Source organism: Bactrocera dorsalis, chromosome 4 (genome assembly GCF_023373825.1).
Source record: "Bactrocera dorsalis isolate Fly_Bdor chromosome 4, ASM2337382v1, whole genome shotgun sequence".
Taxonomy (NCBI): Eukaryota; Metazoa; Arthropoda; class Insecta; order Diptera; family Tephritidae; genus Bactrocera; species Bactrocera dorsalis.
This window is the reverse complement of record NC_064306.1, coordinates 63,074,135-63,088,966: the sequence shown is the minus strand read 5'-3', so window position 1 is coordinate 63,088,966 and position 14,832 is coordinate 63,074,135. Positions and strand designations below refer to the sequence as shown.

The following is a 14,832-nucleotide window of genomic DNA, read 5'->3' as shown; positions in this document are numbered from 1 at the left end:
ACAAGTCAGTAAGAACGATGGAAAAAAACCGTTATTTGGGTTTAGAACAGCTTCCGCATCCATCGTATTCTCCAGATCTGGCCCTCAGTGACTATTTCCTGTTCTCAGATCTCAAAAGAATGCTTGTAGAGTAGAAATTTGTGTCGAATGAAGAAGTGGCCCCCGAAACTAGGACCTATTTTGAATTTAACAACAAATTGTACTACAAAAATGGTATCGGAATGTTGGAGGATCGCCATAATTAAGTGTTTCATACTTGAAGGGAACTATGTTAAATAAAAAATGAATCGTCGCAAAAAAATTAAAATTTGGTCTAACAAAAGTCAATTGACCTAGCTTAACTTTAATTAAAATTAAAAATCCAAAAAATGTACGAATGTTTATAAATTATTATTTTATATTCTTTTGACATATCTTAAAAAATTTAAACAGTATTTTCATGATTTTGTGATTTTCCGATGCGTTATGACAAGTTGTGAGTTCCCTACATATGTACTTCCTAAACTAAGAAAAGAGAGATTCAGAAAATTCTTACTTCTATTGTCTTCTCTAAATTTCTAGCACAAATTCAATTGTTATATAACAGTGAATTTTTAAATTTTTGTGGGTGGATCATATGCACCAGCTTGATGTAATGTCTTTGACTTAACCCAGTGTTAGACGAACCCTATCAATTGTTGCACATAGTGACCTTGAAGTGAATAATAGCCGAAGGGTGATTACTTGCTTAGTAAACATTGCACTAAAGCCAGCGTTTTTTTCTTGTATTCTCCATACTCACTATTGTTTAAGGAGTTTTCAAATAAAAAAAAGTTACACCCACCTACATTTGCTTTGTTAGAACTAGAGGGGTCCATTAAACCTTTAGCTATGAAAGTTTTTAACCTAGAGTAAATATGATAAACAATATAAATGATTACTTCTTGGAAACCAATAAAACTGGTAAGGTTAATGTGAATTTTAAATATATCGTTATAGAAAGAAAATTCTAAGAAAAAAATGTATCCACCCCCATATTAAAAATTTGTTTATACCAGCAGTCTTTGAGCAACAATTTATTGGAGATTTCTGAAACAAAATTTTATAGAAATATTCCTCTTCATTAGATTTGCCTTGAATGTCATTTTCGTCACAATTTAATATTTCTCTGATCTAATATGGGATTTCTCTGGAACATATTTCGATAAACGTGCGATTCAAGTCATTATATAAGCAAAATCCATACAAATTTCAAAAACTCTAATTTCGCTTGTATTATAACAAAACTAACTAACTTACACACAAACTAAATTTTAGTAAAGAGCAAGTACCTGAACACACAAAAAAAGGATAAAAGTAGAAAACAGCACGCGAAGCCGCGGATTCCGCCAGGTAGAAACTTGCACAAGACTATAGACTAAGTAAGTATGTATAGACTAAACAAAATACTGATAATAGGAGACACCCACAAAAACCAAGTTACTATGGTTTCAACAATTAACGGGATTGCGCTGGCTTGGAAAAGCAAGTCGCGACGAAAATGACTGAGGGCGTTGCCTTCTGAATATGACTCAGAGATACTTATACGAGTATGCATATATAAGTATTTGTATTTTATGTACCACATTAAAATTGGTTTTTCACCAAAAAACAATTTGAGGTTAGAACTAAGCATCTTAATTTTCCTTTCCTTTCTTCAAGCATTTGAGCAAATAATTTTCTGACTTCCCTAAGCCTAATTTGGTTGTGTGAACGAAACTTGGGAGTAACTTGTCTATTACATATATGGTCTATTTTATATGGTCATATTGGTCGTATACTCCTCCCATATTTAAAGTCGCTCTCAACATCATATATGAATAGCTGAAGGGTCATATATAAATATTGCGAGCGACTTTAAATATAGGAGGAGGATATAAGTAGGACCTTATATGTATGTTTATAAAAAAAAAATACTTGTAGAAATGCATATCATTAACCTTAACAGTTACCCAACTTTATTCGAAACGGTTATAACCTCAATTCTATTTATGTGCGAAATATTTTTCCAAAACGCGAGTAAGTGACCTTGATTGTTAGTAATAACGATGCTTGCACAGTTTTATGTGTGTAATAATTTGTCGGTATGGAAAATCCGAAGCGCAGTTTTTTTTTGTTTACATAATCCTCAAGGTCAAGGCAATAACTTGTTGTCAACATTGCACATCTCTACCAATAAATTTCTAACCCTTTGTATTCTTTGTTATTCACCGCGAGGCTTAGCCGAGTTACTTAATAATATTTTCGCTTTCAAAAATATTAACTTCCCTGGAATTCATTGGCTATTGACGAAATGCTATATATTGATAGTACATAAAAAATTATTATAATTCAAAATTATATTATATATAGTACAAAAGTCAACATATTTTGCTCATTTTTAATTAAATTTCATGTTTATTATCCCAGTTTTTAAATGTTGTCTTAATAAATACATCTTGTAATTTTTTTTGTTACTTTTTTTGCTCTTTTAATTATAATGCCACTATTTTTTTTCTATAAAAATTTATATTATTATTTTAATATTTTATTTGCACATCGATGCGATGGTTTCGATGTCATTTTCGCGTAATTTTAATTTAGTTTTTAATTTAAGTTTTGTTTTTTATTGGGATCATCTCAGTGCGACCCTCTGAAAAATCATTAATTTTCGTAATTTTTTTTTTAATGTTGAAATCCGATCCAGTTCGATTTTTCTATAAATAAATACATTCATTACGAATAAAAAATAATTTTTTTTATGTTTATTTATTGGTTATATAATAGTTAAATGAATTGTTCACATGACACGTTAAAAAGGTCCTGTATGATGTCTACGATTGCGGTCCTAATTTTGGTCTAGAACAAAAGCTTCAAAAAGATGACTAATCTGTAGGAAATGGAATATGGAAGCAGCTGTTTTTTTTTTTAATTTGAACAAAAAGTATCGATTTTGACTCCTTTTTGAACAGTTTTTTCGTAGAAAAACATAGGAAGATTTCAAAAAAAAGGTTTAATAGCGCGATAGAAAATGACGTTGAAAATGTTCTCTCCAAATTAGAACTAGATATCTTCAAAACTCCTTCTTTGTGAGTGGAAATGGTTTGAAAAACACCATTCTGAGAAAAAGCGTTTAAAGATTGGAGTCGCTCCGTTCCCAACTTTGTTGCTACAATGCGACAAAAAATCGAATCGAAAATTTCACACTAAGACGAACCCTATCCTATATAATATACAACCTTAAAAATATAGTTTCAAGCAGAATCTTTATAAAATGTTGGCCAGAGAAAAGGAAACATATGTAACTTCATTGGAAAAACTAGATAGTTTTGATCAGCAAGACCATGTTGTTGAATACCGATTTTTTCTTAAGATGATGTGTGAATATTTTAAATATACAAGGCATCAAATGAGAGTATAAATATATTGCATACTGGCGAATCCAAAGCTTTCATTTATTTCCTACATTTTCGCTGAAAAGTAAAACCATAAAGCACATCCTGAAAATGCACCGTTATATAAGGAAACAGTTGGAGTATATTTTACACTTCTTATTTATACGCAAAAAATATTTAGTCGATCGAGAGTGATTAGTTTTCGCAGGTGAGCTTATAATCATAATAAATTAACTTAAAAATATTTTAATATAATTTTTGAAAAATTTTAGGATTTTGTTAAATATTTGTTAATTTCAGAAACAAGAAAAAATTCTTTTAAAGTAAAGTAAAGTATAAGTATTAACAGCATGTTCAGCGGGTCATATTAAGGAGCTAGGACAAATGCCCTAAAATTAGAACATAAGAAATCTTCTCGAGTATTTCTCTATGAAGCACATATTCAAAAAGAACAAATAAAGGGAAAAATCTGAAATCATTTCAAAACCGAATTTGCATGCAACAAACTTTGATTTTTTATGATTGCTCTAGATTCCTTCCTCCACACAAACATCCAACAGCCAAACACTACTAGAAATTAAAGCATGAAATGTCACAAGAATTCTTCATGTTTTCCAGCAATTATTGCAAACCTAAATAAAGACTTAACAAGACTTTTCACACCAAAAAAAAAACGAAAATTTAAAATTCAATTGCCAACACAGACACGCTTTCGCCATCAAGCGCACACGTACGCCGATTTGACACACAAAATTACGACCATTACGACGACGGTGATTTGCTTGCTGCGAGCCAGAGCCAACGCAGCGGCACTATCGATGGCTCCGCAAACGCAGCGACCATCATCAATACCAATAACGGTGCCATTGGTATTGACGCAGTGACAGCACCGTGCCGGTCGAGCACTCGCCAGCAACTGAGCGCGCGCAGCGGACAACGGGCCACGGCCGCTCGACCAAATGGGCCACCAAAGAGCGTTGCGAATCGCCTCCTTAACGGCTCTTAAAGAGCGCACAAATTCCTACCTCCTCCTGTGTGACTACGAAGAAAACTCTACTCAAAGCACCTACACACCAACGCGCACGTTCACTGCTGCAAGAAAGTGTGTGCCGTAAGAAAAACCTGTGGAGAAATGTGCCATGGAAGAAGGAAAGAAAGAAAGAAGAAATGCTGTTGGGCAGTGCCGACGAAGTCTTTGTCGCACCCACGCGGCAATTGGCCACTGGAAGCAGTCAAAGTGGCAGTAGTTGAGGAGCTACCTAGCAAAATAGCAACAACACCACGCTTACTGCCTGTCTTATTGAGCGTATCCTGTTTGGCAGGACGGCGCGTATCCCCCCCGGTGGCAGAGTCACGCGACGCTGTGGCGGCTCGCGACATTTTGGTTGGTGCCGCCGCACCATTTGTCCCTGAGCGCAGCGCCCCGTCGCTCTCGCATTGCCACCGTACAGCCATCTAGCCATCCGCGTTGCATACCACGCGCTTGCTGCTTGGCTTCTGTGGCGCGTTCGGCCAGCTGCCCCTCTTTTTTATGGCTGCCGCTTTCCGCTGTGTTGGTTAACTGTTGTTTTTTCGCTTTATTTGCTGCGTTTGTGTGTGAATTTATGTTTTTCTCAGCTCGGTTTGTCACCTTCTTGTTTTGGTGCCCCGCACTTTTGGCCAATTTGCTTGTGATTCCACAATTTCCGTTTACCCCAATCGTTGGTGGCACATCATGTCGGTGCGCGCCCGCCTAACCAAGTTCGGTTTGTCTTGTGGAACTCCTCAATTTTGTGGAGATTTCGGTTGAGTTGTTTGATTGGATTTTGGGTGCACAGCTGCCTTTGCCCAAGAACTTAGTGTTGTTTTTGGTTTATTGAGAATATAGCTGCTTGCTAATGCACTCGTATAATTGTTGGCGTTTGTATTTGTTGTTGGAATTGGTTATGTTTTGTAAATTCTATTACCATTTTTGCTTTATATTTTGATAGTCCTTTGTGGTAGTTGGTAACACATACTTCTTGGAGTGTGTGATTTAAATTATTTATCACGTGTCTTGCTAACGATCTTATAGGTGAAAGCTTCTTGGTCTGAACATATATTTTCGGGTTTATATTTGAGTTTTCAATACTATCAAAGCCGATATTAATGCTTTCCTCAAGTCAGTCGACATTAAGTTAGAAATTTGCTTTATTTCACTTTACTGAGCTTTCACTCCAAGCAAACCATCAATATTTTGGTTAGTTTTTTCGCGAATTTGAAGTAAAAATAGCAAATCTGAGTGTTATAATGTTGCTTTGTCATAGTATTGAGCTTTCACTTCAAGATTTTTATTTTTATATATAATTTTTTCGAAAGCTTACGCCAAAATTCGTGTGTTTTAAGACTTTTCTTAGCAGAATTTTGATATTTTGAGATTTTTTTTTTAAACTTAAACAATAAAAGCTACAATTTATGAAAGCTTCATTTGATGAAAGTTTAATGGAATCTTCGCTCAGTGAAAAACTCGTTTCGTGAAAGCTTCTATCATGGCATATTTATTTCATGAAAAAATAGGAAATTTTCACTTTTATGTAGTAGTACTTTGTTATAAGACTGCGCTTTCACTTGATGCAGATAACTTCGAATTTATATTTTTATATAACTTTTTCGAAAGCTTGAACCAAAATTTATGAGCTCTGAGAAATTTCTAGTTGAGATTTTTTTTGGAGGCATTAGTCGGATTTCAGACCTTCCTGACAGTTTTATTCGGTTAAAACTTATTGAAAGATTCGTTTAATGAAATTCGTTTTGTGAAAGCTGGACTCCATGAAAGCGTTTTAATTTACTTGATACTTTTTTAAGTTAGATTAAATATTTTTTTTCTATTATTTTTGTACGAAATGTAATAAAAAATGCTTTCACAATATAGATTTTGAAAGTTTGAGTGATTTCTAGAAGAATTTCGTTTTTCATCCAGTAGGATTTCAGAGCTCTCTGCATAGTTTTAGTATAAGCTTTCATGAACGATCGAATTTGGATACAACAAAGCTTTCCTTTAACGAATATTTTATGGAAATCGATCACAAATAGATCTCAAATTTCCACAAAATATTCATTAAAGAAAAGCTTTCTAGTATCCAAAATTTGTTGCATTAAAGCTTGGTTCAGTGAAAGCTGCCTCGAATGAAAGCTATTCAAAAATCTTGATTTTTTATAAAAGTCTTGTATATTTTAGCATACATTTTTATTAAGTTTTTTAAATATTTTATTTTTAAGAATATTTTTATACATACATTATGCGGGGAAAGCGTGATTCTTCTTGGCGAAAGCGTGATTAAATTCTGAAATAAAAGTTTGCTTTGAAAAAATTTTTTACATATTAAAAAAAAAATATAATAAAAAAAATCGAGAAACAATTCAATTTCCACAAGTGATGTATGAAAAAAAAACAAAAAACTGAGAATTTTTTAATTAATATATAAAAATGAGGAAAAGTTTGAAATAAAAAAACGTTAAATTTTTGAAATTAATTAATAAAAAAATTAAAAAAATTTTTTTTTTTAAATTTATAAAATTGTTCTAAGTTTTTTTTTAACTAATTAAATTCAAAATTTTTTTTTTTATTTTTTATTTTTAAGATTTTTATTAATTTAAAAATTAATTAAAACAAAATTTCTTCATTTTTTAATATTTCAAAATTTTAATTCTTTCATTTTTAAAGAATTTTTTTAATTTTAAAATTTTTTTTACTTTTAATTTTAATTTTTGTTTTTTTTTTTTTAATTTTTGTATACTATATTTTAATTTTAAAAAACTAATTTTTAATTTTATTTTTTTTTAATTTTAAATTTTTTTAATTATTAATTTTTTAAATTTTTAATAATTTTAAAATTAATTAAAAATATTTTCTTCATTTTTTAATATTTCAAAATTTTAATTTTTTTATTTTTGAAATTGTTGTATATTTTTCATATTATATTGACTTCAAAACCTTATTTTTTTTAATTTGAAAATTTTTCTCAACTTTTTTTATATTAATTAATTTTAATTTTTGTATATTATATATTAATTTTAAAAACTTAATTTAATTAATTTCAAACAATTAATTAATTTTAAAAAATTAATTTAATTAATTTCAAAAAATTTAAATTTAAAAAAATTAATTATTTTTTTTAAATTAAATTGAAAAATTAATTTTTAAAATTATTCTCTAATAAAACATCGAAATATTTTTTCTTATAATTTTTAATTTTTTTTATATTATTTATTAATAATAAAGATTTTAAATTATTTTTCTTTAATTTTGTATATATTTATTGTAGGAATTCAACTCTTCATGTTTCAAACAAAGGAAAAAGTTAACAAAAGCCTGGCTATGTGCTATGAAAATTTCTTCTCGTAACAAAAATTTGTTGCTGTGACCTTGACTCATTATTCTACAAAATAAATAACAATCTTTATAGACATATTTTACATATATAAATATACATATGTAAATATGAATACCAATGGAAAAAATATATATCTTTCCAGATTTATCTGCAAAATTTTGATTTCTTATAAAATATATATACATATCTTTATCTAAATGCCATGATCTCCCACAACTTTCTTGTCAACATAATTAAGACCCAAATTAGAAAGATTCTGAACAGCTCACTTATGCCGTGTTTATCGTCGGAAGGTGTAAAAGTGCTGCATGCCACAAGAACATGCAACACGCTCACTGCAAGGCACAAGGATTCAGCAGCGGCGACCGGTCAAGTTGTTCCCATTACTGGACCCACGCGGCTGGGTGCCACTGTGCTGAGTTTTCACATATTTTTTCCGCAATTTTCCGCATTTCCCCCCGCTGAGGCGCAGTGCACACTTGCTGCGCTTAGGCCTTCGCACATATATGTATGTGCCTTTATTTTAGATATGTATATATTATATATGTATGTTTTATGTATATACTCTTGTACATAGGCGCGTTTATTTTTTTGGTTTCGTGATTTTTTCGTGCTTCTTCTTCCATACCACCAGCGCACGCACATCTTTATGGCCCGCTGTTTCTCCGCGCTGCCATATAATTTTCCCGCCTCCCTGCTCCCCAGCCCCCCGCTTGGATTGGTGCGCGAGTGCGCTCTCAACGCCCCTTGATTTGTTGGCTCTCAATGAACATTTTTTTTCGCTTCTCACAGTTTTTTATTCGCTGCGTGTTGTTGTTGCTGTGTGTCATTTTTATTTTCATTTCACTCGGAGGCGCGCGTTTTGCGCTCAATTTTTATATTTTCCCCATTTTGGTTGGCCTGCCACAGAAACGCTCGCTCTTCGCCAATACGTGTGGATGTATGTGTGTGACTGAGTGTCGAGCTGACGTTGTATACATGTATGTGTCTGTAGCACGTACATGGATGTTTGTATGTGTTGCACGTTCATCAGTAGATGTATATGTGGCAAGTTCTTGTTTGTGTGTATGTTGGACACCTTTTTGTATATGTGTGTGTGATAAGTTTTTGTATGTGTGTTGCACGTTCAGGCAGTTATGTATTTGTTGCACGTTTGTGTGACTGTGCAATCACTCATACTTGTGCGCGTGTGCGTGTGCGCCGTGTGGCAAGCAATCTCCTTGCCACAATGGAAAAATGGGAAATTTTTACTGTGGCTGTTGTTGTGGCAATGGTGGTTGTTGATACCTGCCACCAGTCAGCTAGCCTTGACTATGCTTTGTTGTAACTTGTGTGTGTGTGTGTGTTTTTTTTTTTTGTCTGTCTTTTGCCTTCTCCTTCGCCGTTTGCCGTCGACATTTGCCACGGCACCCTTAGCCGGCCAATGAATCGACCAGCAAACCAACCACCGCTACAACAACAAAATGTGACATGCCGCAACAACAGCAGTGGCACAAACAATAACCGTAACAACAACAAACACAAAAACAACAACAAAAATAGTAGTAAAAACAACAACATTTGAAAAAAGGAGATTTGCGGCATGAATGTATGGCAAAAGAGTGGCGTGTTGCAAGTGTGTTTGTGTCGCGTTGCAAGTGTGTATGCGTGGTAGAGCGTTTCAATTTTGCTTCAAATACTGGTGATGATCAGTGCGGAGAGTCAGTTCACTCAGCGACTTTAACGTGTTAGGAACACATTCCTCGGAGCAACAGAAGCCGAAACGAGAAATTTAAATTTAGAAAAGTAGCGAACGCGCGCCGAAACACACGACAAACGAATTGTATTATTTCGGAACGTTTTCGAACTTTAACAAAACTGATAAGGTGCAAGTGTATAAAAATAACAACAAACAGCAACTTATAATGCCTTAGCGGCAGAGTGTCTAAGAAAGCGAGAACAAAGCAGAATAAGAAAAAAAGTGTTGCAAGTTTCTAAAACAAAAGAATTAACCATAATTTAAACAAAAACAAGCCCCGACAATTTTGGATTACATCAAGCACAACAACAACAGAAAAACAATAAAAAACTGGCACAACACGCGGTTTGTGCCGCCAAGCTGCAGTCCTTTCCACAATTTGTTAACACACGAAATCTCAAAATTTGCGCACCCACAATGCACTTACCGGCCGGTCCCACAATGGTCGCTGCGCCCGCGCAACTGGCCAACGGCCCCGCACCGCCTAGCGCCATGCCACACGCACAGAGCGGCGCGCCCACACATGTGCCCAGCTCGGCCAGTTCGACGGGCTCCTCCACGCCGGATAACAACAGCAGTAATAACAACAACAACAGCTCATCCACCAAATTGCCGCCCTCTATGACCGACATGTTCGCCAGTTTGCACGAAATGTTGCAGGAATATCACGGCGAGTTGGCACAGACCGGTTCGCCATCGATCCTCTGCAGCGCCTTGCCGAATCATTGGCGCTCCAATAAGTCGCTGCCGGGCGCTTTCAAAGTGATCGCTTTGGATGATGTGCCCGACGGCACACTAGTCACCATCAAGTGCGGCAATGATGAGAACTATTGCGGCGAATTGCGTAATTGTACGGCGATTATGAAGAATCAAGTGGCGAAATTCAACGATCTGCGCTTTGTCGGCCGTTCGGGCCGTGGCAAGTCCTTCACGCTGACCATCACCATTGCCACATATCCGGTGCAGACAGCGAGCTACACGAAGGCGATCAAAGTGACCGTGGACGGACCGCGGGAACCAAGAAGTAAGCAAAGTAAGTTTTTAGTTTGTTATCGCTTTAGTTGGACAACTTTAGTTACTGAACTTTAGTTGACCGTTTTTTATTTTGTTTTTGAGTCTTAATTGTTAAGTTTTAATTGACTTTTACCACAAATCCTGCTGGACCGTTTTGAACCGATTTACTGTTTCGAAGGTATTTTGATTTTTATTTTCGTTTTGTTTATTTACCAGAAATCTTTTTCAGCCAATTTATTATTTTTATGTTATTTTGACTTTTATATTATTATTTTTTGCAGTAACCGTTTTGAACCGATTTACTATTTTTAAGTTTTTTTGATTTGTATTTTGATTTTTTAAAAACAATTTTTGTCTGATTTATTATTTTTAGGTTATTTTGATATACATTTGGTTTTTGACCTATTTACTGTTTGTAAATTATTTTGACCAAACCGATTTACTATTTATTTTCATTTACATTTTGTTTTTGTGTAGGAACCGTTTTAAGCCGATTTATTATTTCTAAGTTATTTTGATTTGTTATTTATTATTTTGTTATTTATTTATTATTTCTAAGTTATTTTGAGTTTTTGTGTAAAAACCGTTTTGAACCGATTTACAATTTTTAGGTTTTTTTGATTTGTATTTTGATTTAAAAAAAAAATTGTTACTATTTATTATTTTTAAGTTGTTTTGACATACATTTTATTATTTTGGCAGAACCGTTTTAAACCGATTTATTATTTCTAAGTTATTTTGATTTGTTATTTATTATTTTGTTATTTATTTATTATTTTTAAGTTATTTTGAATAAATTTTGTTAACCGTTTTGAACCGATTCACTATTTTTTTAGTTATTTTGATTTACATTTTGTTTTTGTTTTTTGTGAAAACCGTTTTGAACCGATTCACTATTTTTTTAGTTATTTTGACTTGTATTTTGTTTTTACTTACCGTTTTTGCTATACTTAGACCAAAATTTTTGGACCGCTTTACGATATTTTACTTATTTTGATTTTTTGTTTTTATTTTTTCTATTTACCAGGAACCTTTTACGACTGGTTTATTATTAATATTATTTTACTTAAATTTTGCATTTTGCTTTTGCTTTACGCTTTCGTATTTTCTGTTCATCTCTACTAACATTTTCTGTATTTTAAACTTACTTACCTTTTTCTCTATCGCTTCGCTTGCACACTTATGCTTATTCGCTTTTGCTTTTTTGCTCTTCCATAGGTTATGGCTATCCACACCCGGGCGCTTTCAATCCCTTCATGCTCAATCCCGCGTGGCTCGATGCCGCCTACATGACATACGGCTATGCGGACTACTTCCGTCACCAGGCCGCGCTACATCATCCCGCCTTGGCGAAGAGCTCACCTACATTACCCTCAAACGGCAACGCTGGCACCACAGTCGTACCGCCACCACCACCACCAGCAGTCAACGATTTCCACTCCGCGCAGCTGACACCACCACCGGTTGGTGCGCCACCAAACGCCGCACTCGGCATGATACCCACACCGCCTGGCTCCTCGTACGGTGTAGGCATGCCACAATTTCCCTTCAATCCAGTCGCCGCAGCCGCCTTCCACCCGTACAACCTCGCCGCCGCCGGTCTGCGTGTGCCCAGTCATAATCTGCACAACACCTCGATCGGCAGCTCGCATGGTTCAACGGAACACATCAGCCCCGTGCACATAAGTCCCGCTTCGTCGCGTCCCTCATCGTCCTCGCCACCCGTACATGCACACAACACCAGCACTGCGAGCAGCAATCATAAAGCCAACAGCTCGCTGGAGCAGTCGCTATCCGATGCCGATCCCGATGTCGACTCGGATGATGAGCAAATCGATGTTGTCAAATCCGCTTTCGTGCCCATACTACGTCCACCAATTGCACCGCGCACGCTCCCATCCGCCGTTGAGGAGTTGGAGAAGTCACAACAGAAGACGCAACAGCAGCCACGCATGCGTTGCGAGCTGAAAGCGCCCTCCGCCATGAAGACGCAATGTCAGACGCGTCAATCGCCCATCATTACGGCCGCTACCAAGCTGAAGGCGGCGGTGAATGCCACAAAAACGGTATGGCGTCCCTACTGAAACCCCAGCCACTCCGCCGTCGGAGTTGTACTACAAACGATATGGAAAGCAGCACGCAGCAGCGGTGGCAACGTTTAGAGTTGGATGCTCTACCACAGCTCGGCAGCTACCAAGCAGCAGCTGTTTGAAAATTGACACACGCACCGCCACTTGTATGTGGCACGCATACGATGCATACGAAAATGCCGACGGCAAATGCGTAGCAAGCGCACGCCTTGGTTCAAGTTGGGACGTTGGGACGCGTTCAGTGGAATCACTTCAACTCCAGCGCTCCGGCTTTACGCACACACACACGTACACACCGATACGCACGCACTTGTGATAAAGTTTTGAGTTATTTCTCATGATTACCCCGCCTGGAGCCGAGTGGAGTGTGGCAGTTGAAATATTTTGTGATATAGTGTTAAGTTTTACGAATGTGGCAAACGAAATATGAAGGCGAAAAACGAAAACAAAAGACGACTGTGTGCCATTGTGGCATGCAACAAGGACGTCAGCGCGATCGCTGATGTCGCTGCAGTTGCGGCAACGCTTTGGTGGCATGGAAATTAGCATATTTAAGCACCGGTTTACTCAAATGTACCTACTTCCTTCACACACACACACACACCTACACAGACAAACGAGCGCGAGACGCTGACACACACACACACACATACTTGGAAGAAAATTGTCTTTGCGGCAGCAATTCTGGAAAACGCTTGTATTCTCAGCATAAAAGGAAAGGTCCATCGGATTTGGCAGTGACCGCGATTCAACGGTGCACTCACACACACAAACACGCGCGCATACAAATTTGCCAGGCGCGCCCCTTTAAACACACAACGGTTGTTGTGGGCGTGCCTGCGCTCCGTTGAATCTATGCAAATACTCGATTTAGTTTGGAGAAACAAACAAACGTAAATTTGTCAGTGTTCTTGGGCACAGCATTTCGATTTCTTTTTTTGATTCTTTGAAATTGCAACCGATTCGATGTTTGTAAATACTCTCTTAGTCTTAAGTTACAAATGGAGTTGGAGATGTTTGTGTTAACTGTATATATGTACATAAGTATGTTTGTTTTTTATTAGTCTATGAAAATTATTTTATTTGCAATTTTTAATTTTTAAGTTTTATTACAAAATGTTTAGTCTTAAGTTGTTGGCCGTAGAAAAGAAGAAGAAGCAAAAGCGAAAGAAAAAACTCAAACAAAAACAAAACACAATTAACTAACGAATTTCTTGCGAATAGTCAAAACAAAAAATGAAGAAAAAACTCAGAAAATATATTTTTCCAAAATGAAAAAAGTTAATAAAATGTGGTTTTCAATTTTTTTCGGGGTAATGTGGGTATTTTCTTGAAGACGGATGCAATAATGTATGGGAAGTTTGATTTTGAAAATTTGTGATGTAATCTTTCCAGTTTACGTTGTTGTTGTTGTGACGGTAGAACATATTCCTCAAGCAATTTTGAGCAGTGTTTCTATTGACCTCGGTTCTAGGCTTCCTGAACACTGCAGCGTTTTCCAAGAGTAAGTGATTGCCATAGCAGTAGATCTATTGCTTTGGACCAAAGCCTTCTTCAAAGTGTTGACTATTTACTCTGTTAGTAGGGCAGCAATATTAATCTTGAGTTCGCTGACTGTGCTCTCAAAGCTACTGAAATAATGACTCCTTATCTATCTTGCATCGTGTTATCTTATGATTAGACTTATTTGAATACTTGGACACAGCAATAGTTCAGGAAACTACAAAGCTGTTGAGCTTGCTATGACAGGTACTGCAGTGTCAATAATTGCAAAATGGAAACTTTTAGAAACCCCATTGGTTTACTACTACTTTGTCCAGCTTTAGATCAGCTCAGCGAACGTTCATCTGTTGTTCAATCACAAGTCGCAGTGTTTCTGACCCAGGCTAAATTGCAAGAGGTCTACCGTACTCTTCGCTCTCAGCAAAGTCCTCTTTCATTAAATTTCAACCCTAAGTATTTATTCAGAATATATATGGAAAGCAATATTTTACTATTTCAACCATTTGCTGCAATATAATGAAAATTTAAACAGAAAGGTAAGCCTCAAGCTCATCAATAGTCTGAATATTGCTGGAACATTTTTTAGTTTTTTAAATAACTACCCAAAAAATAGTTTAAGGGAAGCTAAATTTGGAGATATGAGTAGACAAGCAGTGCCACCTCCTTTGGACATCATTCATGCTGGAAATTTTAGTTTTAGAAAAGACTTTTGGTCACAGTCTTACAAAGTGTTAACGTTTTCG

General features: G+C 35.7%; 1 protein-coding gene across 2 annotated transcripts; it reads left to right on the top strand.

Annotated features, from left to right (window-relative positions):
* The first annotated feature begins 9,439 nt into the window (after positions 1–9,439).
* LOC105226934 (segmentation protein Runt) lies at positions 9,440–13,234 on the top strand. Of its 2 annotated transcripts, none has more exons than XM_011206071.4 (2): positions 9,440–10,506; positions 11,715–13,234. In XM_011206071.4, the coding sequence occupies exons 1-2, from the start codon at positions 9,900–9,902 to the stop codon at positions 12,578–12,580; spliced, it is 1,473 nt and encodes a 490-aa protein (XP_011204373.2). In that variant the 5' UTR covers positions 9,440–9,899; the 3' UTR covers positions 12,581–13,234. The 2 variants fall into 2 exon arrangements, with proteins under 2 accessions (XP_011204373.2, XP_011204372.2); XM_011206070.4 differs by having other exon boundaries at positions 9,441–10,515.
* The last annotated feature ends 1,598 nt before the right edge of the window (positions 13,235–14,832 follow it).